The sequence below is a fragment of the Culex pipiens genome, chromosome 3, assembly GCF_016801865.2.
Source record: "Culex pipiens pallens isolate TS chromosome 3, TS_CPP_V2, whole genome shotgun sequence".
Lineage (NCBI taxonomy): Eukaryota > Metazoa > Arthropoda > Insecta > Diptera > Culicidae > Culex > Culex pipiens.
The window spans coordinates 108,352,755-108,373,956 of NC_068939.1; the positions used below are offsets into that span (position 1 = coordinate 108,352,755).

Genomic DNA, 21,202 nt, shown 5'->3' on the forward strand with positions numbered 1-21,202 from the left:
GTAAATTTTGAGGTAATGATGCAGGTTCAAAATCATATAAACTATTTGAAAACCCAATACACAACTTTGACACGCGTTTTTCTCGGCTTGCTGTTTTTACATATGGGACGGACACGATTAGAGCGGCAGTATAAAGTATGATTTATCTTTTGGTTATTTTTGTTGAGAGCTTTTAAGAGCGAGTTTTTCACCAATGTGTAAAAGGTCGTATCGATCAATTCTAATTCCATTAGTTGCATTCGAAAGGTCTTTTGAAGCACTTTAAAATGTGCCATAGACATCCAGGATTGGCTCAACTTTTTCTCATAGCTTTTGCAAATTACTGTTAAAAATGGATTTTTTTTAAACCTTAATAACTTTTTGCAACAGCCTCCAACACCCATACTCCCAGAGGTCAAAAGTTAGGGAATTTTATGGACTATAAGCCTATGGTATTAACTTTTTGGCCAATCGCAGTTTTTCTCATAGTTTTTCGATTTTTCTATAACAAACATTTTACAATATTAGTTTTTCCCCTGTAGGCCGCCATAGTGGCACTTTTTGGTCTCAATTTTGTCATATTTGGAATCCTCGGACAATTTCACGTAAGTTAGAAGTATTTTAGTTGTAAATTTGATTGGAAAAATTGCCATTTAGAATGAATTAAAATATTTTTTAACAATTTGTTGGATAAGGGGTAAAACAGGTTTTCGCCTACTTGATACAGCATTTGACGTATTGATCACAGGGTAAATAAGATCTATTTCTTTTTTCAAAAATGATTTATTTTTATTTTTTTTAAATCAAATTTACAACTTCAATACTTCTAACTAACGTGAAATTTACCGAGGATTCCGAATATGACAAAATTGAGACCAAAAAGTGCCACTATGGCGGCCTACAGGGCAAAAACTAATATTGTAAAATGTTTGTTATAGAAAAATCGGAAAACTATGAGAAAAACTGCGATTGGCCAAAAAGTTAATACCGTAGGCTTATAGTCCATTAAATTCCCTAACTTTTGACCTATGGGAGTATGGGTGTTGGAGGCTGTTGCAAAAAGTTATTAAGGTTTTAAAAAAATCCATTTTTAACAGTAATTTGCAAAAGCTATGAGAAAAAGTTGAGCCAATCCTGGATGTCTATGGCACATTTTAAAGTGCTTCAAAAGACCTTTCGAATGCAACTAATGGAATTAGAATTGATCAAGTTTTACGCAAATGGGAGCAATTATAAGATTTTTTATGTATTTTGGACTCCAAACTTCAATGCCCGTTTTACCCCCACTTCCCTTTGTCGTAGAGGGCTCATATTTGGGATGAGTTCATCTCATGTATAGACAAACAAACGCTGAAAGTTTCATCCAAATCGGAGCACCTCGATACGACCTCTAGAACAAACCGAGCAATATTTACAAATACTGCCTCTTAAACAATCTTGTTCAGGTGGGAAAAGTGTACCATATGGATTTTAAGTCAGCAATTCCCCACGAAAACAGCATGATTCGAAAAAAAAGTTCTGCGATCGGGCTCAATTTTTGTCTGGGGGTTCCTTGGCTGTAATAAGTAGACCCGTATTTTTTTGTTTGCCCATTAGGGTGACCTACGCCGTGTTAGGGTGGTCCGAAAAATGGCAATTTTCGTCATTTTTCGCAAAAACCACTTTTTTCAAAAAATCATATCTCCGCGCCATTTCATCCGATTTAAGCTGTCCTAGACGCAAAAGAAAGGTGATTAGTTTGGCTATTTGGGAAAAATAGTAAGAAGTTTCAAAAATCTAGCTTAACATTTGAAAAGGTCGTACGAAAACTTAAAATGCTGTTTTGAAGGTCTCGGGACCAAAATTTTCGTAATTGAAATACGCAACTTTTGGTACCATAACATGGATAGGCCATCGCTGAAATTTTCAAGTTATCGCAGTTTCAGTGAAAAAAGTCGATTTTTTCCCGTTTTCGTCATTTTCCCATTTTTGCGCGTGGCGCGTCGAAAAACCCAGTTTTTATTTTCAAAAAATCGTATCTCAGAGTATTGAATCATGCTGCTTTCGTGAGGAATTGCTGAAGTATGGTAAAACATACGAATTGCTGCATCAACATATTTTATTGGGAAATATATAAAATTCATTATTTATCATTTAAGTAAGTATTTTTTATTTTGTAAAAATGATCAAATTTTTGGTAAAGTATTTACTATTTCATCTAAAAACGAAAAAAACGTTTCAAATACATTCTAATCTGATGTGTCTAAAAAATAACAGTTCAATTGTTAGCAAATTAACCTTTTGTTTCATACATTGTTCCTCTTGCCCCAACGAGTTGTTCATGAAAATAAATAATTTTAAAATCGTTTTTTTAACAATACAAAACAGGATTTTTTAGAAACTTGAAAGGTTTGAATGAGTCCTAACGAGCATTTCCTTAGCTTGTTACACTTGCCCCACTTTCCCCTACGTAGATGATTTGGTCGGTCCAGAGTGAGTGGCAGTGCGTGGCCGAATGGTTACGCTGTCCGCTTTGTAAGCGGATTATTCTGGGTTCGATTCCCATCTGCTTCAACCTTCCATCGGATGAGGAAGTAAAATGTCGGTCCCGGCCTTGGTTGTTAGGCCGTTAAGTCATTCCAGGTGTAGGAGTTCGTCTCCATGCCATAAGTACAAACAACACACCAAACCAAGCCTACTCCGGTGGAATCGCTGGCGGCGGTTGGACTCGCAATCCAAAGGTCGTCAGTTCAAACACTGGGGTGGAAGGTTCCTTGGAGTAGAAAGAGGTTTGAGTGCTCTCCCCATTCAAGCCTTCGGACTCCTAGGTTCGAGCAGAAACTTGCAATAGAGACCACAAAAGACCCGGGGGTCGTTAATGTGGATGGTTTGATTTTGATTGATTTTTGAGAGTGAGTAGAGGGTGACGAGCGGGAATTCCCGGGAAAAATTTCCCGGGAAATCGACCATTTTTGGACCTCTCGATTCCCGGGAAATTTGGTCGAGAGTCCCGGGAAATTTAATACTAATAAACATCGAACTAAATTTTTATTAACTAATCAGAAAAACATTCGAAAAATTCGAAATGGATGTTAACTTGTCGAATGTTCCAAAAACTATAATTGAGAGAAGCCCAAACAATGTAAGCCCTAAAATTTACCTTAAAGCATACTTAGCAGTTACATCCCAGAAATGAATTATAAAGTTTTTTTTATTATTTGTAATAGGGAAAGCCCGTTTCAAAAAGTTCAAATTCCATATTCTCTCTCGACGTAGCAATTTCATTTTTGATGTAAATAAGTCATTTGGTGTTTCGCATCAACCTTAATATTAGGATATATTGTGGAAGAAAAATCTCTGGCTATTTGTAAAGATTGCCTAAATCTTTGTTAAGGTCCACCTATTGTGAACAATCGGGTTTTCCTGATAAATGTAAATATTTCTTCAATGAATATTTTCAGTTTACCTTAAAAAAATCAATTTCAATTTGTTGTTTTAAGTTGTTATTTGTCATATTGCAAAAATCCCGATACTGGGAAGTAATATATTTGCTATTTTTTTACTTTACAAAAATCTTATAACAAGTTCATGCAACAAGCTTGTGCAACTTTTGAAAAATCACTCTGTGCGAATTAAGACTCGTAAACATTTTAAACTACAATTTTGAGTCCCTAAAAGCGCAAAAAATGATCTTGTATTTGCAGATTCAGAAAAAAATCTAAAGGTTGAAATAGTTCCTTGAAATAATGAGGCTACTTAAATAAACGTTTTTTTTAAAATAAAAATGAATGAATTGTAACTGAATTCATTTTAAAAAAAACAAATTTATGACCTTTCCTTTTTAAATTGTTAGCAGTTTTGGCATACTCAAAAAAAAATTCCCGGGTCCCGGGAATTCCCGGGAAATGGCCAAATTCAACTCTCGATTCCCGGGAAATTTAAAATCTCGAGAATCGTCACCCTCTAAGAGTGAGTGATCAGTACTAATTGAATCGAAAATCAGGATACTGGCAATGCAATTTCTTCCATTTTTTTTGGTTATTGAAAGTTCCAAAGAGCAATCAAAAAGAGAAGCAAAACTGTTTATTACAGAAGGTTTAAATTATCAACTTAAATCAATGTATATAGCTAACATGTTGAAATTTTGAATATTTCAATATTGAAAATATAATAATATTGTCCGTTGACTTCCGAAATTTTCGTGACATCAGCGAATTCTACCAAATGTAATCGACAAAATATCGCTGCGTTTTGTTTTTATTTTTATGATTTTCTCCGTTCCCACACGTTTCATCATTTCTCTCTCTTCGCACAGGGGCAAAAAAAATGCATCTCCAAACCGTCGCAGCATCCGCGCAGCAGACGGGTCGGTTTCAGCGCTGTTGTTCTTCTTTTGCTTGCTGCCAAAGAGTCAAGTCTGCGCATCCAGCGCGCGATGAGTCAGCGACTGCAGCATGCAATAATATACGATAAATTGGCATTATTGGCGTTCGCTGGTCGTCGCCGAGACACCATCGCGGAGAGATCGAAGCGCGTTGATCGATGCCCTGCTGATGCAAGATCTGAGAGCGCTTTTGTACTACCCTTCTACACCGGCGACCGACCAGCCATCTTGCATCGCGCGGCAGAAGATCATGCTTGCGCCGTTAAAAGGTTGCACCAAAGATGAACGCTTTCCAGCTTTGGCTCAATTCGCAGAGAGGCTTTTTGGTTTTGTTACATGAGACTGCATTCTGATCGAGAAGTGGCCAAACTACCGTACAGCTGGAAACTGAATCCCCAACCGGCAGACAGGTCGCTACGACGGTGTAAGACAAAGGTAATCAAATTGGCTGGCGAGGTAGGGAACAATAAAAAAACAATTCTAAAGCCTTCCGAGCCAGAAAATTGGTAATAATTTACTCTTTTTAATGTAACGCTGACTGGACGATTCTTTCACGGTTTAAGAGAGTTGCCCACGTGAGAACAAAAGCAATATTCACTTCTCGAGAGTTGAGGGGGGAAGATGCAAGCATTCAGACAGCAGTGGTTGAGTTCATTCTTGCAGACGAATGGCTTTTAATAGCAGCAGCAGCAGCCAGCAAGCAACAACAAGCCACGAAAAAATCAGATACCAAAACATTAATTACGCAACAATGCAGGGCTCATTTTTTGTTCGGCAGAACAGCGTGCATTTATCAACCTGAGGGAAATTAAAAGCCAAATTAAGTACGGAGGCTACCCCCTTCTAAAAATAAGTAACATTCTTAAGTTGCAGAAATTGGGAGCACACTGACTGAGGTGAAGAGCATTGCACGCATGAGAATGAAAAAGGAACGATCTCTGTTTGAGTTTTGTTCTCATAAGAGAATGGCACTTAAAGACTTACACAAAATTTAGTTCTTAAAATAGTTGTTTTGATCACTTTCAATTGTTTGAACAAAATTAAAAAATTTCAAAACATTTCAGAAAAAACAGGGTTTTTTGCATCAATGTTGAAAAAAGGATTTTACTTTGTAAAATTCGCAATTTCCTATTGGAGGCCACATCTTCTCAAACAGTTGTCTGATCAAAAACTTTATTAAATTTCACAAGTCTTCTTCTCGACTGCAAATTTGATGAGGGGCCATTTGAGAAAGCTAATCCATAGGATAACGTCCTTTACTTTCTAAATTTGCCTTGTAAAAGTTAAACTATTTATTTTAATCTTTTTTTTTAATTTTAAATTTTAAAACTCATGTTTCAAATGACAGAATTAAGATGTTTAGAATAACTTCTTGGAATATGGCATAAAATGGTTCCAAATTGATCTGATTTTTCTCCAGTACAGTACAGGTTTGTTAGAAATGGAAAATGTATTGTATACAAACGACTAATGGGTAATTTTTTTGCTGAATTTCGAATTTCTTTCCAAATATTTTATATAATTTTTGACAATAATTTTTTTTATTTAAAGTTTTTTTTTCCATAGAACTGGTTGAGGTCGGGAAGGAAAAATAATTCAAATATCAATCATAATTTACAAAGTGTTTATACCAAAAGCATCACAAAATGATTTTTACATTTATCCAATAACTGGTTCTGGCAGAATCCTGCTAGAATAGTGGAACATCTCTGTTAGAATTCTGTAAGAATGTCCAGTTCTGTGAGAACTCTGCTAGAATCCTGCTAGAACACCGTGACTGGGCAGGGTACGGTCTTTTCGCTCTTTTGAAAAAAATAACACGCATACAACCTAATCCTCTAAGACCCAACAACTTACCTCTAGACTGGCTTTGATCTAAAATTTCGCCAAAAATCCATTTTTGAACCAATTTTGATTTTTTTAACAGCTTTGGAAAGTAGAATTATTAATTTTAATTTAAGGAGAATCATTAATTAAAACACATTGTTGCGTATAAAAAAAACAATTTTTCTCCTAACCTAATTAAAAATACAAATATTGCACTTAAAATATTTTTCAAAAAGTCAAAAACAATAAAGTTTATTTTGTACCTACGCACTGATTATGTGTTTCAATTTTATTGATTTTATAAGAGGAATTAAGTTTTTGAATAAAAACACAAGACGAGAAAATAATTGTTATCTAAGAGCATGCATCTGGTTTAAAATAGGAATTAAAGTCGATGAGAAAAAAAACAGCATCACTACAAACACGTTCCATCAGTAGCGGTTAAATTAGTTGAAATCGACATATCTTTTGACATAAAAAAATGGGAAATGCATAACAAAGACGAAACGAAATATCAACCCAAACAATCAATCCAAACAGAAAATAAAAACGAAGCCAAATAAAAATCATGTAATCCACACACAACAACAACAAAAAAGGCACTCAAAAGAACTCTCGGAACAAACAACCCGTGCCTGCTAATTGATTCAGTCCGGCGTTGGCCGTCGACGATTGCGCTGACCACAGGGATTTAATTTTGCCGAAAACCATCGACGCTGATGTGCCTAAGCTAAGACGATGAAATTTATGGTTATCATTAGCGTTCCGTTGTCTCTTGCTGACCGCTGACGGTGGTGGCGAAGTGGCCGCTGCCGTTGACGCTGCTGACGATGATCGCAAATTGCTGGTTCCTGCCGCCCGATGATAGGTGGCCGGATTCAATAGAGACGCTAAACCTGGGCAAAATTTTTGAGTGAATAGTTGTGCCTTTTTTTTTTTTGAATGATGATGATTTTCGCGCGAAATATTCATGCAGAGACCCATGAGATGTTATCATAAATCCGCGTGATTATAGGGTAAACTTATGCTGCCGCTGATGATGATGACGGTGGAAACTCATAAAACGTGTTCTACACGAAACATTCTGCGCGAACCCTTTGCGGCTCGTCTGTTTGGGAGCAATCAGCAAAATTGGCTATCGACGAACAAAAGCGGAGAGCGGAAATTAAAATATCAAGAGCAATTAAGCAACTTGATCTCTTAATTGCCCCCAAGGAGAAGTCGTCGTCGATCGAATCGAACCCTTTCATTCGATTTGGAATCCGAACCTCTCGCGAAACTTACCCGATAACGTGGTGGAATTATCGGCGGCGGAATTCCCGCGCCGATATCCGAACGGACTGCGCAGGTTCTTGGGGCTGAACAGACGCCGCCGGTTCTGCGGTGGAGTCGCGCAAGCACTGGAAATTTCACTGCTACTGTTGAGGCCGCTACGCTGCGAGGGTTTCATGCCGCCGACGCCACCACCGCCAAACCCGACCGCCGGCGAAATGCTGGCGTAGTGCGACGACGACTCCGACCGGCCACCGGCGGACGGACACCGGGGTGGTCGGTCCTTGAGCTTGTACATGTCCGACGACATGAGATCACTTGGTGCCTGGAAAGGAGACGAGAAAAAAAGTTTTGTATTAAAATTTTGTTTTTATACCTTATTTTTTTTTTATTCTTTAACGCTATTTTAAACCAATTTGCTTAAAAAATATTTCAATAAGCCGTAAGCTTTAAATTTAGACCAAATATTGAATTTATTGTATTCATGATAAAGCATAATTATTTAGAGATAGTGATTTTCACTCTTGGGGAAATTATTAAATTGAAATGACAAATTAAAAGTGATACAGTACTTGTTTGGTAACTGGGTTTTTTTTTTAACATGACTGCTTTTCAAATGGGTGCTAGTTAACTGGACTGTACCCAACTTAAAAAGCAGACAAACGATAAAAAATGCAAACGACAGTGACCGAGGAGTCGGTGGATCCAAAAATCTAGTTTACTAATTAAAAAAAAATGTTGTATATAGGTTTTTATGAAATTTCAAATAAAAATTGACAAACAACATTTTGTAACTTTTATTATTATTTTCAATTAGCCAAATATTGTGTATCGGTGATCCCCTCGTAATTTGGCGAGCAGCATTCGGCTACGTTCTCAGCCCAGTTACCGAACAAGTACTGTATACCAAATTCTACTACAAAAAGCATGCATTTTTTTCTGGATGCATTTTAAACCAAGATGTTAACGATTTTCTAAAACAAAATTGCCGAAAAATTGACAATCAGTAAATAATACCTTGTACAACTTAAAAGTATTGTCCATTATTTATAGGAATAAAATGGTATATTTCATAAATCATTTGTCGAGCGAAATTGATATATGTTTTTCCAATTTTAACAGATTTTTTTTTATGGTAATTGGTTAGGATTTATTTTATTGATGAAGTTTTCGTAATATTTCTGATCATTCAAAAATATCACGTCGTTTTCATTGAAGGATATGGGTCTTTTCTCCGCCAACGCCAGACTTCGATTACCGAGATTCTTTGGTCTAAGGTGTAATTTTGGTCCATGATAACGAATCCGAGGTCCATTTTTCGATATCTCGCGACAGTGGGGCTTTCATTTTTGTGAATTTTTACTAAAACTCATTTTTCAGTGATTTGTAGCTCGAAACCGCGAAAAGATAGAAATTTCGTGTCAAAGAGGCTTTTGTGCCAAATGGAGACAAATTGGCAAACGCCCAATTTGATGACTTACCTCCGATAAAAACTTAACTGCCAAAAGTCGAGAAACTTGACATTAGAAGGGAAATTTAATGGGCAACAAAAACGTTTCAAGGACCAATTTTATGCAAAATTGGGTGAACTTTTTGAAAAAAAACGGCATTTTTTTCAAAAACTTTGACGTAAAATTCAACAAACCAAACCAAGCCTGCTGCGGTGGAATTGCTGGCGGCGGTTGGACTCGCAATCCAAAGGTCGTCAGTTCGAACCCTGGGATGTCAGGTTCCTTGGAATAGAAAGAGGTTTGGGTGCTCTCTCAAGCCTCTGCTAGAATCTAACAGAAACTTGCAATAGAGAACACAAATGACTTAGAAAGTGGATGGTTTGTTTTTTATTCGTTGCATTATAACTGGGTAAAACATTGATACACCCTAAAAGTACCCATGAAAAGTTACAAAAACATGCATTTTAAAATTAACATTTTGTTCTAAATGAAAAAATGACCAGATTCGAGAAGTGAATTTTATTTTCTGTAAAATTACTTATCCATTTTTACAAGAAGTGCGTTAGAAAAAAAATCTATATCTTCACTATTTCGTGCTACATTAGGGTGCCCAGAAAAAATGACCCCCTGCTCCACAAGCGAAAAACGGTTCCTTGGGTTATTTTAAGCATCTGTGTAAATTTTGAGCGAAATTGGTTGAGATTAACCCATTGATACCCGAGCCTGAAGTTGGTGAAAAAAATGATTTTCATACAAAAATGACATTTTTAAATCGCTAATAACTTTTCAGGATCGAGTTTTACAGCTTTGGTGTGTTCTACAAAATTGTAGAGCATTAAATTTCCAATGAGAATCTCACTTTTGGGAATATTTGGATGTAAGAAGCGCATCGTGCAGACCAAACCGTAAGAAAATTGTGTTTTCCATACATTTTTTCGATTTTTCCCATACAAACTTCACCTTCGAGTATCAATGGGTAAATGTTATCCAATTTCGCTCATATTTAACCCAGCGTCCTAAAATAGCTCAAGGAACAATATTCAGCTTGTGGAGCGAGGTTTTGAAAAAAAGTCCCATATTCTGGGCACCCTAGTGTTACATGCACCCAAAACTGGGCAGCAACGTCTGAGAGAACAATGGACTCGAGTCGAGAGAATAGTGGTTCCATTCACGGACACAGAGAACACAGCTTGAGATGGGCGAAAGAATTATTCTCTCGAGGTTCATTTTCAAAAAAGTTCATCCGTCAAACAAAAAACCAAAAGTGTCGACTACGGGAACCGAACCAGGGACCTTTGACAGACTAACCTAATGACTTAACTGCCACTGCTTGGTGATTAAGTAGTAGTCAGATGTCTATGTATGACACTTGTTGGAGATTTATTGTTTCAATTAACGAATGAACACATTTGTTATGATGGTGTGAGTTGGTAGCATTATTCTTTCGTTTTTGTCACTGAGCCCTCAATAAATTTTGAGGGAATGATTCTCACGACTCTGAATTTTGGGTGTGTCACTAAAAAACGTGTCTCAGCAAAAATCCAAAAATGAGAGGGTTCTTACCACCCCATTGTCATGAGATATCGAAATGGACCTCGGATTCGAGATCAGGAACCAAAATTACCCTTTAGAGCAAAATTTCTAGGAAATCGCAGAGGGGTCAGGACTACTACACTGTGTAAGTTTGCGGAGATACCATATAAAAAATGTTTACTAGAGCTGGATATTTTAAATCAAAAATTTTAAGATGTAAGATCATAGTTACATCAACAAAATAACACGACATCTAACGCTTCAGTAATCAACAAAGTGTTAATGTTGCTCAATTTCATCCACAAGATCTGCAACCGATTCCTGCCAGTGGATAACTTGCCAAAGTCACGCAAACCCAGCGTTGGAGGTTTCAAAACGCGCGCGGTCGCCCATGATTGAGGCAGTTAGCCTATTTTTCACGGCAGTACACACGCTGCCGGGGCACGTTTCAATCGTATAACGTGTTAAATGCTGCATCCAGCTAAGCAGCAGAAAGATTACCCTAAACCGTCCGGCGTTATACTAGTGCATGGTTTTAACCTTTAGCCATCAGGGTTAATAGCTCTGCTGGGGGTGGTGATGGCGGCGGCGGCGGTGCAGATCTGTGCTAACTTGAAGCCCCACAGGATCCCATCAAACGCTCGGATTAGTAGCCAATGGCGAGTTTACTAATCATCTTGATTGCGGTAATTTGCTGGATGCTAAATAGATCTGCAAGTCGAGAGGTGCAGCAGCAGCAGCAGCAGCAGTAGGGTAATGTCTTACTTTATTTGCTGGTGCCGCCGCCGGTTGTGATTAGTTTCCGTTTCTCAACGGCAGTATTAGTAGGCAAGTCGGCATTTTTGTGTTTGTTTGCCACACTCGGAGTCATTACTTTAATTTTGCTCTGAAGCAATCTAACTAACCATCTAATTAGCACTGTACCAAACCGATGCACCGCCGGTCGATTGATGTTCTCTTGTTATTTAAATTAATCGATTTATGGGAAAATTGGCTTTAATTGGTCGGATGATTTGGTAGGTTAACGTTGAAAAAAAGATTGATTTGAAGCTTCTCGAGGTTCGGTGAGAGGTTATTGCTCGTAAAATTGGTTAATATCTTCTGCTGAAAATAAACCCGCTTAATGTCGATTGACGACGCCTTCTTCAGCCAGATTTGGACAAAAGTAAAGTTGCCTCGTCGTAATTTCTCTTCCAAAACGGGTGCAGATGAACCCCTGTGGCGCGATGCAGGACAAAAAAAGTTACCCTGACCAAATGCATCCAACTCGTCTTTTAAATACTAACTAACGAGCTCTAGGGTAAAACGGGGCATCTTTCAAAACTCAAGATTCAAAAAGCTTCGATTCACATCTTTAGTATTGTAGTGTCTCAAACGGAGTTGAAATTGTTTCTCACAATTGGCAATAAGTAAAAATGCCCCAACTTGCTCTATCCTCAATAAGGACCGACCCAACCGAACCGCATAAAATGGGCCTCTCCGATTTGTGACCGTAGGGAACCAAAAGTCACCTTTCTCGTTTGCCAGTCACGTCCAATTTTGGCGTCGCTGTCGTCGGTCAGGGCCTGCCGGAGCAAGAAAAATTAAACCGTATTCCGGGCAGTGGCAGCAGTGGTGCTACCGTTTTGCGATATGCATTACATGCGACGTGACAGCTGATTCATGTTGGCCGTGTTTACGGAAATAAATCATTTCCAGCGCGGGGTACCCCCGAGATGGCGAAGGAGTTTTTTTCAGACGGGAGAGCTCAAGAAAGTGTACTTGAGGCGCATGGGAAACCTATTTGCACCGGACTGGTCTATATTTCAGCAGGGAACGAGGTCGAGTTGAAAAGTAAAAACAAACTTCGTACATGTTTTTTAATCTGTTGAGATTAAAGTTGATATATATTGAATGGCTTAATGTTGGTACATTTTTTTAAATATTTCAAGGGTTCCAAATTACAAAATCACTCTATCACTCCAAATTCAAATGTTTAAATGTTTGTACGTAATCCACTTTTCCAATATTTTTAACTTTTTTTTCAGGAAATTTAGAGATTAAGATCTAATAGAAAAAGCCCACAGGTTTTCTTCTGTGAATTTCACTTGATTGAAAACTGTCCGCACCTGAAATTTTGATTTTTATTTTGCATATACACAATCCGTACTCGGAATGCTTCGTCCAGGGCGGCTTAGTCTTTGTAGATAAAAGGAAGACACTAGTAGTTGGTACTACCCAAGTAACATTTTAGGCTTTATCAAAGCTGTCACAACCGCTATTAAACCTATCAGCCAACACCAACATTAAAACCACTGAGTAGCAACAGCCTCCCCAGAACCCCGATAAACCTCTGTTAAAACCCAAAAGGACCTTCACAAAAGTTTGTCACGACCTATTTATAAAATCTACATAGGAGTTCAAGGCTTTACAACTGAATCCTAACAACATCCTCAAAGCCTTGATAAAACCTTTGATAAAACCTAGTCCGGAGCTTACGAAAAATTACATTTCATACGTCTTCAAACGTCTTATGCCAAATAGGTTTTATTTTGGCAAAAATAAGACTTTGTCTTGCCAAATGATAAATTGCAAAAATGACGATGATAAATTATAGATCTTGGAGGTAATCAAAATAATTTGAAAGCTTATTTCTCGCAATTGATGGCTCAAATTTAGCTGCGGTTGAAATTTAATTGATAAATGTAGGGGAGATAGGGCCAAAAAAATCAACTCGCTTCATAAAAAAATCATTATTTGTAATCATAGTTTTTAATGTTAAAAAATATTTTATTGCAATTCTTTGAAAAAAATGTTCAAATTATTTATAAACATCTATCGCTATATTAATTATATCAGAAATTCAGCATAAATGAGTGTTTTCGTCAAATTTAAATCAAATTTCTCAGTTCTCTATTTTTTCAACCAAGATGGCGGTCAATCACATTCAATCAGAACACGCGTTTAGCGCCATATTTATGCACTGCTAATTGGCCGCGTTAAAAGCTTTTTCAGGAGCTTGTGGTTTTAATTAAGCTTTTTGCATGCCTAATCGCACTTGACAGCTAAAACACCCCTGTTAGAACCTATTAATTAGCTCTTGCTTATTGGTTGCGGTTAATGCCCAAATAAAACTATTAAGCAATCAAGATGCTACCATAAAACCTTAATAAAACTAGGTGGTGGCTAGTTGCTTTAAAAATGTTACTTGGGAGCATAGCACAAGTGGCCGACAGCTAAAAAGTCAACTTTTTTTTTTATAGTTTATGTCGCCTTTACTTCAAAATCGGTCCAAAACATGGGGCAAATTAAAAAGATAAAAAAAAACTAAATTTTAACTAAAATAGAGTTTAAATCAACTGAAAATGATTTTAAATGTACGTTTCTGCGTTGATAATCATATTAAGAATGTTTGGGCTTGTTTTCCATTCAATGTTAAAAAAAAAACAAAACACAAATCCAATGTACAGTACCGGAAGAAGGCTGTTGTTGTTGTTTATTTTATTAACACCTAAACTCCCAAGCTCGAGAAAAAGGGGGAATTTGTATGGAAATTCCCCATTTTTCTCGAGTTTGGGAGTTTAGGTGTTAACGTGATTTTAACCAATACCGCAAGAAGGGCTTTTCCACAAAAATACGTTTTTCCTCAATAATTTATTTTGAAAACTATTGATTGGAAACAAGCAAATAATTCGAATAGTGTCAAATGCCTTTAAAAAACGTTTATCATTCAAATGTTGCATGTTTGCTCAGAGTCGAGGGACTAAACTTCAAAAAATATTAGCATCGGCCTAATTATGACTTTTAACAATTTTCAAAATATTAGAGGGATTGTATGAAAAACTGAACCTCAGAATGTGACGTTTTCATGTTTCGTCTGGGTTGCCAGACTTAACCCCTATGAAAATTAAAAATGATATTATGTTCAAAGAATATTATTGTTTATGCTATTCTGCAAAATAATCCATTGCTTACAAGAACAGACACTTGCATTATAATTTTAGTTGAAAATTACCAAACTGAAGCCCTATACCCCATAATTTCCGTTCATACCCAATAGTCAATAACCAGGGGTTACTGAATCGATTCGGCTATTTGTGACCTTGCAGCGCGAAGAATTCCATCCCCTCGGATAGGATAAGCCAACGCCGCCACAATGTCTAATGACCTATGGGCCACACTATTGGTGCCCAACGCCGATCTTGTCGCTGTCCAAATGTGTTGCAATTTGCAAATTGTCGTGAAAATACAGCTCCCAGCTCGATCGTGGGCGCGAATGCGTCAAGCTACAATTTTGTTGCAATGAACACCTTTAATATCCCAAGATCAATGACTGTACGGGAGACGCCGGCGATGTTGCGTAATGTTCCCGAGGTGCTAGAAATCGATCGAACAATGGCATGTTTTCAGGTCGTTTACTACCGAGTGAGAGAGCTACAGCTACATTCAAATTTCGCACCGCGAACGCATGCAAATGATACAGAAGCGCCCAAATGATCGCAGCTGCAAAGGGTGCGAATTGGCCCTTGTCTGGGACTTACCGATTTCGGTCACACGGTTTGGAACAATGCACTCGCGGTGTTGAACCCAAGATATTCCCATTCAATCTTTCAAGCCAAGCGCCAAATGATTCGCGAATCCTTTCACTATACACACCAACCATTTAACCCATAAATAGTACAAATCTTAAACGGTGCAGCGTATCGCGTCTCTGCGATGGTGGTTTTGTGTACACATAACTTTTAATCATTGCGGCTGCATTTGGCTTGATTGATGTGACACTTTGGCTTGGCCTGGCGCGAACGCTTTGAGCTTTGGGCTGACAGCCATCATCGAGTACGACGCGCCTCAGGCACAGCTGTTCAGAGGATGGTGCGGACAGGTAGGTCGCATCGAGAGGTTCCCCTCCGTCGAGGAATGACGCTTGATTGATGCAGCCAGATCAAACGGTCGCACCTGATTTAGCATGAAATCTCCATTTTTGTGCATATCTGACCGGCAGCGCGCGAGATTTGTGATCGTGTTCGGCTTCGACGACAACGGGGACGACATTGAAAGGGTAATTAAATTTAATGCGTTTATATATTGCCTTTGAAATTATGCATTTTAGACCGTGTGTGTGTTTGTGCCAACACCTGAGAAAATGACACACTTTTGCCCCGAGTGAGCAATTAGTGGTAACGATTGGAACAATTTAGCTGATTTATCGGAAAATCTCGTTGAACAAATTTGAGAGCGGCGATCAGGAGAGACATGGTTCTTGACTAGTGAAACAAATTGAATGTTGTTCAGGAACGGGGATCATGTTAGATGGGGTTCGTCTTTGAGGCGAATTTATACAATTGTTCGAAAATATGTTATTCAAGACCCACCTTCAAAAAAAATTCTCTCAGAGTTAAAGTTTGGGAAATATCAATTTTAGGAAACTTATATTATAACTTATACTGTTTAAACAATGCATTCCAAATTGAAAATTGGTCCAATGGCCAATATAATCTAAGGTATCGGCATTAGAACACTTCGTCGTGATCGTGCTATCTCGTTGAATGTTGATTTTTGACCAAATTGAGTTAAGAACGCAATTTTTTGCAGCTCTCAATGCCTCACCTTTAATCCTACACAGATCCTCAAAATTCGATTTGAATCCTGAGATAAACCCTGAAAAACTCCGTGCATTGTTGTCACACTTTATAAGAAAGAAGTTTCGGCCTGATCGTGCTATCTTGAAAATACGAAAAACGAAGTTGACTGTCCACTAGTGTCTTCCTTTTATCAGAATTTAGTCAGAAGCAGTTTGACACATGTACATGCCCGACTACAAAAAACATTTTTGAATATAACTCGGGAAAATGTACAGAACGATCAGCTAAACCAGCGGTTCTCAACCTTTATCGACCAATTCCCACCTTAGATTACTTTCAAGACCTTCATTCCCCCCTTTAATTATAAACTTAGTATCAATTCACAAAAATCATAATTTTGGCTTTAATTTATGTAGAAAGATAAAATTTTGCATCACAAAATATTTTTCTACTCTTGCAATAAAAAAACAAGTTCTCAGCGATTTGTGTTAACAATTTTTCATAACCTGCTCATGGTCAGTGGAATGCAAATGTCTAAAGCAAAATTTAAAACGTTACTTAATCCACCAGAAGGTGGTTGCTGCCTTCCTCCTGAAAGCTTTGGCTAACGCTTACTTAGTAAAGACACTATACATCTGAGTGCTGCCATCTATGATACATTTTTATTATTCATTTGAATTCACTGCAGTATTTGTGTGCGTGAACGGCGTGCACTGAGCGGAAAGTTCCGACAGCTATCCACCGGAGCTTTCAAATTATGTAAATAATGACCCTTTTTAGTATCAACCAAAACAGTTTTTCTAACATAACTTTTGAAGTACTGCACCAAACCGGATGAAATTAAAAAAAGACTTAAAGGACCTGAAGGCGAATCTAAAAACATAGATCCGGACAAAATCGGTCGGGCCAGTTCCGAGAAAAGTGAGTGAGAAAAAAAATTCTACGTCCATCCACACGCACAGACATTTGCTCAGAATTTGATTCTGAGCCGATATGTATACGTAAAGGTATATCTAGAAGGCTTATTTAAAAAGTTCAATTTTTGAGTGATTTTATAGCCTTGCCTCAGTGAGGTGAGGAAGGCAAAAACCAACAAATCTTAGAGAAAAATCTCTTACAAAATACATTAAGATTAGCTCATAACCGAAAAAAACCAGAATTCGAGGAAATTATTAAAAAAAAAATGCACCGTTCATGTTTGAAAGAATGTCAATGAATTCTGTATCACAGATAATTAGAACAGCTAATTTTTGAAAATTAGAACAAAAATATTCAAGGACGCTTCATGATTCAAACAACATGAAAATTCAGAGAAATTTATTTCTTCAAAAAAATATTCATAATTTTTAAGTTTTTGCCCGTTATATTTTAGACTTTTTCAAAAATAAAACCGAAAAAATTGCAATGAAATTCACATATTTCACAGGCAATTTAAAAATAATTATAAACATTAAACTTGATAAAAGTGCCCTAGATTTTTTTTAGTTTTTAGCAAAAACGTTCAAAACAAAGAATTTCTATTGCATCCTGATTCCCCTCCTAGAATGGCCAAATTCCCCCCCAGGGGGGAATTCCTCACCGGTTGAGAAACACTGAGCTAAACAAACAAAAGTTTAGATTGTTTAGATGTTTTTTGCTTTACATTATACAATTTGCTAAAATGCCCAAGCAAGAATGATAAATTTGCCAAAATTAATCTAAATAAAAAGAATATGAAAATGTTAGCAAAACCGATGTTTTACCAATCTGAGCCGAAAATTAAATGTTAGTTAACATATCCTTGGAATGAAATTTCACCAGTATTTGTAAAGGCATTTGTAAATTTAAAAAATGTTATTCTCACAAGTTTACAATCTTTAAAACATTAATGTTCTTTACATTCAATGCACTAAATAGAAGTCGTTTTAGCAAAATACTGGGTCACTTTCTACGTCGATTTTTTTTGCTGCGCCACTCTAGAACCAAAGCTCGTTCTCGTATTCAGGTCGTTTCATCCTCAAGCAGTTAACCTGGTTAACCAGAACACAAACTCTCGATACTAGACCAGCTGCCGCGCCAATCGTGCCATTATTTTAAATTAAAATATTTGCAACTTGCCCTAACTAATGTGCGCTACCGCGAGTACGCGCGCGCGCCCGCTCGTCATTATGCAATGTTAGATTAACCGTCATTGTGCAATGGAATCCACCCCCTCCCTCCCAGAGTCTGTCATTCAGTCATTCAGTCCGTCAGACCCGCGTCAAAGCGGCAGTCAACGAGCCGTGTAATTTGCATTGCAATCATGCTTTAGGGACACCACCATCAGATCGGCCGCCGCGCCGCCACCTTGAAGACACACTCTTTGACTGTCGACTGGATCAAGAGACTTCAACATCTCGCGCGACGAACCTTTGGCTTTTTTGTGTGTGTGTGTGTGTGTGCTACTGCCAACAGCAGCAGCTGGTCCACGCAAGAAAGTGTGGCGAAAAGTGTCAATTAATGGTTAAACGCGTCAATATTTCATGTTCAAACACGGTAATAATTGTGGTGTTGTGTGTCTATTTTTCTGGCAAAAAGACACGATTCAATTAGTTTTGCAGCAAATAATGGCTCTCATAATAAGCGGAGGCCAGCCAGCCAGCAACCGCTGCTGGGGCAGATCTACAGCAGAGTTGGCCACAGAGACGTGTTGAACAAACCGAACTTAAGGGGCTTGAGTGAACTCGGAGATGTAGGGGTTCATATCGAAGGTTAACCCTCTACGAGAGGAACACAAAAAGTTTCTTGTTTATTGTCACCGAATTGACCTTCTTTTTGTATAGTTTTATCCATGCATTCCCTATTAGCCCGGGTCAAAAAAATTAAAGTTGCTCAAATAAAAAATTATATGAGATTGCCCGAAAGAGTACTCAAAATGGAGGCTCAGGCCAAAATTTCAGCCCATTTGGTTGAAAACTGGCTTGCCTTGAGCAGGAACAAGTTTAAATGGGAATTAACCCGTAAAACTGGAGCATTTAGGTAAATTGCTCTGTACAAGCCAGCCGTTAACAAATGGCGACTTTTGCATACCATGGGGTCCTAGGGGATGGTCTGGGGAACAATTCCTCCGAAGGGTGCAAGACGATCCGAGGCCCCTGGTCTTGCCTTGAACCGGATTCATTCCGGCGTCGCAGAAATTCTCATGGTCCCAGCTAAATGTATAGGGAAAAATCAAAGCACACTAAGAAGGCTGCCTCGATCAGAGGACGCCACATGGCAATCAGCCACCACGTGGCAGGAAAATAACTTCAAATTCGGCTTCAAAATTACATTTAGCGTTGTTAAGGTGTTTTTGATCAAATATCTGGTTGAATAAAGTGTCCTAGGGATAAGAAACCCACTTTAAAGCAAAAATTTATGATACCCTCCTGCCACGTGGTGGCTGATTGCCATGTGGCGTCCTCTGATCGAGGCAGCCTTCTTAGTGTGCTTTGATTTTTCCCTATACATTTAGCTGGGACCATGAGAATTTCTGCGACGCCGGAATGAATCCGGTTCAAGGCAAGACCAGGGGCCTCGGATCGTCTTGCACCCTTCGGAGGAATTGTTCCCCAGACCATCCCCTAGGACCCCATGGTATGCAAAAGTCGCCATTTGTTAACGGCTGGCTTGTACAGAGCAATTTACCTAAATGCTCCAGTTTTACGGGTTAAATCCCATTTAAACTTGTTCCTGCTCAAGGCAAGCCAGTTTTCAACCAAATGGGCTGAAATTTTGGCCTGAGCCTCCATTTTGAGTACTCTTTCGGGCAATCTCATATAATTTTTTATTTGAGCAACTTTAATTTTTTTGACCCGGGCTATTCCCTATGTTAATAGAAGATATTTTGCATTATTAGTTTCTCCATACAATTTTGCGGGCTGGTCATACACAAAGAGCATGTGGATGTTTTAAAATCAATATCTTGAGAAGAGATTTTGTGATCGATTTGATGTATTCGACAAAGTTGTATAAGTTATAATCTGTTATAATTTAGGCATTTCAGATATAACAGGTACAATGAAAAACAATTCCCCGATATTTTTATTTAACGTTTTATCAATAAAAGTAGAACTAAAAAAATACGTATTTTTTGACAAAATAAGGCGCTGGAGTTTAGGATGCAGCCAAATCTAGAACCGGAGTTATGATTAAAAAAAAAAAAAGATTTGTGGAAAGTGTCGAACATATCTAGAATTTTGTTGAAATCCTTACTAAAGCTTGATTTAAAATTTCAAAATTAAGTTTTAGATGCAAAATCAAATTTGCAATCAAAAATGACTGAATGATTTTTTTGCAATTCCGCTGTGAAACTGTCAACTTTTCCTGTCCTTCTGGAGATACGAAACGGCTTACTTTTCCCTACCAGAAATAACAGCATGGAAAATTAATTCCTTTCAATATCAGTGCTGAAAATTTCAACTTTTCAGCACCCATTTCACTGCCCATGATCGCATAAATGTCCCATATGCAAAAACAGCAAGCTGAGAAAAACGCATTTGAAGTTTGTCCCATACATAAGGCTACGTGTTAGTTTTCGCGAAAAAACTGGATTTCCTCCTGATTTCTAGAACAAAGTACTGGATGTTATAGGCTTTTCTGAAAGAGCACACGATTTTGAACCAAACGGCATCAATAACTCAAAAGTGATGAAAATGCATATGGGACATTTATGCGATCAGGGGCAGTTCAGTGGTGTCAAAAAGTAACATTTTTCAATATTTTTTAGTTTTGAACGGTGAATTTAATTAACACATGGATGTTTGACATGAAATTCCATACAAAAACGTTTTTCGGAATTGCGAAAAATGTTGTAAGCAACTCGCTGCAAAACTTGTTTTTTTTCAGCACTCGTCGTATTTATCCAACTCGGTAAACCTCGTTGGGTAAATGACTCGCGCTGAAAATTTTTCTTTTGCAACATGTTGCATGAACTACTATTTGATAAAGAGAACCGTTTTTAAGTCATATCTTTTTGATGGTAATTTTTTAAATTGTTTCATTCATATTTTATGAAGGAAAAGCAGCACAGCAAAAAATATTTTTAAAAGCCGATCAAATTTCCTACATTTTTCTTTTTATTCTTTGTTAGTCGGACTACCGGTTGCTGTTCTAAAGTTGTTTTTTTTTGAATAATTTTCTCAGTGTCACCTAATATGCCTTAATTTTTCTACTGTAAATATCTCTGAAATGATGAATTTAAAATAATTAAAACTATT

The 21,202-nt window shown here is 37.7% G+C and overlaps 1 protein-coding gene across 5 annotated transcripts in view; it reads right to left on the minus strand.

Annotated features, from left to right (window-relative positions):
• The window catches only part of LOC120430438 (protein TANC2), a 163,681-nt gene that overhangs the window by 47,831 nt on the left and 94,648 nt on the right, over window positions 1–21,202 (minus strand). For 4 of the 5 annotated variants that reach the window (XR_008212414.1, XM_052709771.1, XM_052709774.1 and 1 more), the window contains 2 exons: window positions 7,454–7,766; window positions 6,805–7,065 (listed from right to left, as the gene is read on the minus strand). Coding sequence is in view for 4 of the 5 variants with exons in the window: in XM_052709771.1 (XP_052565731.1) it covers window positions 6,805–7,065; window positions 7,454–7,766 (574 nt within the window). In the remaining variant the exon portion in view is untranslated. The remainder of the gene's footprint in view (window positions 1–6,804; window positions 7,066–7,453; window positions 7,767–21,202) is intronic. The other variant, XM_052709772.1, reaches the window with a different exon arrangement.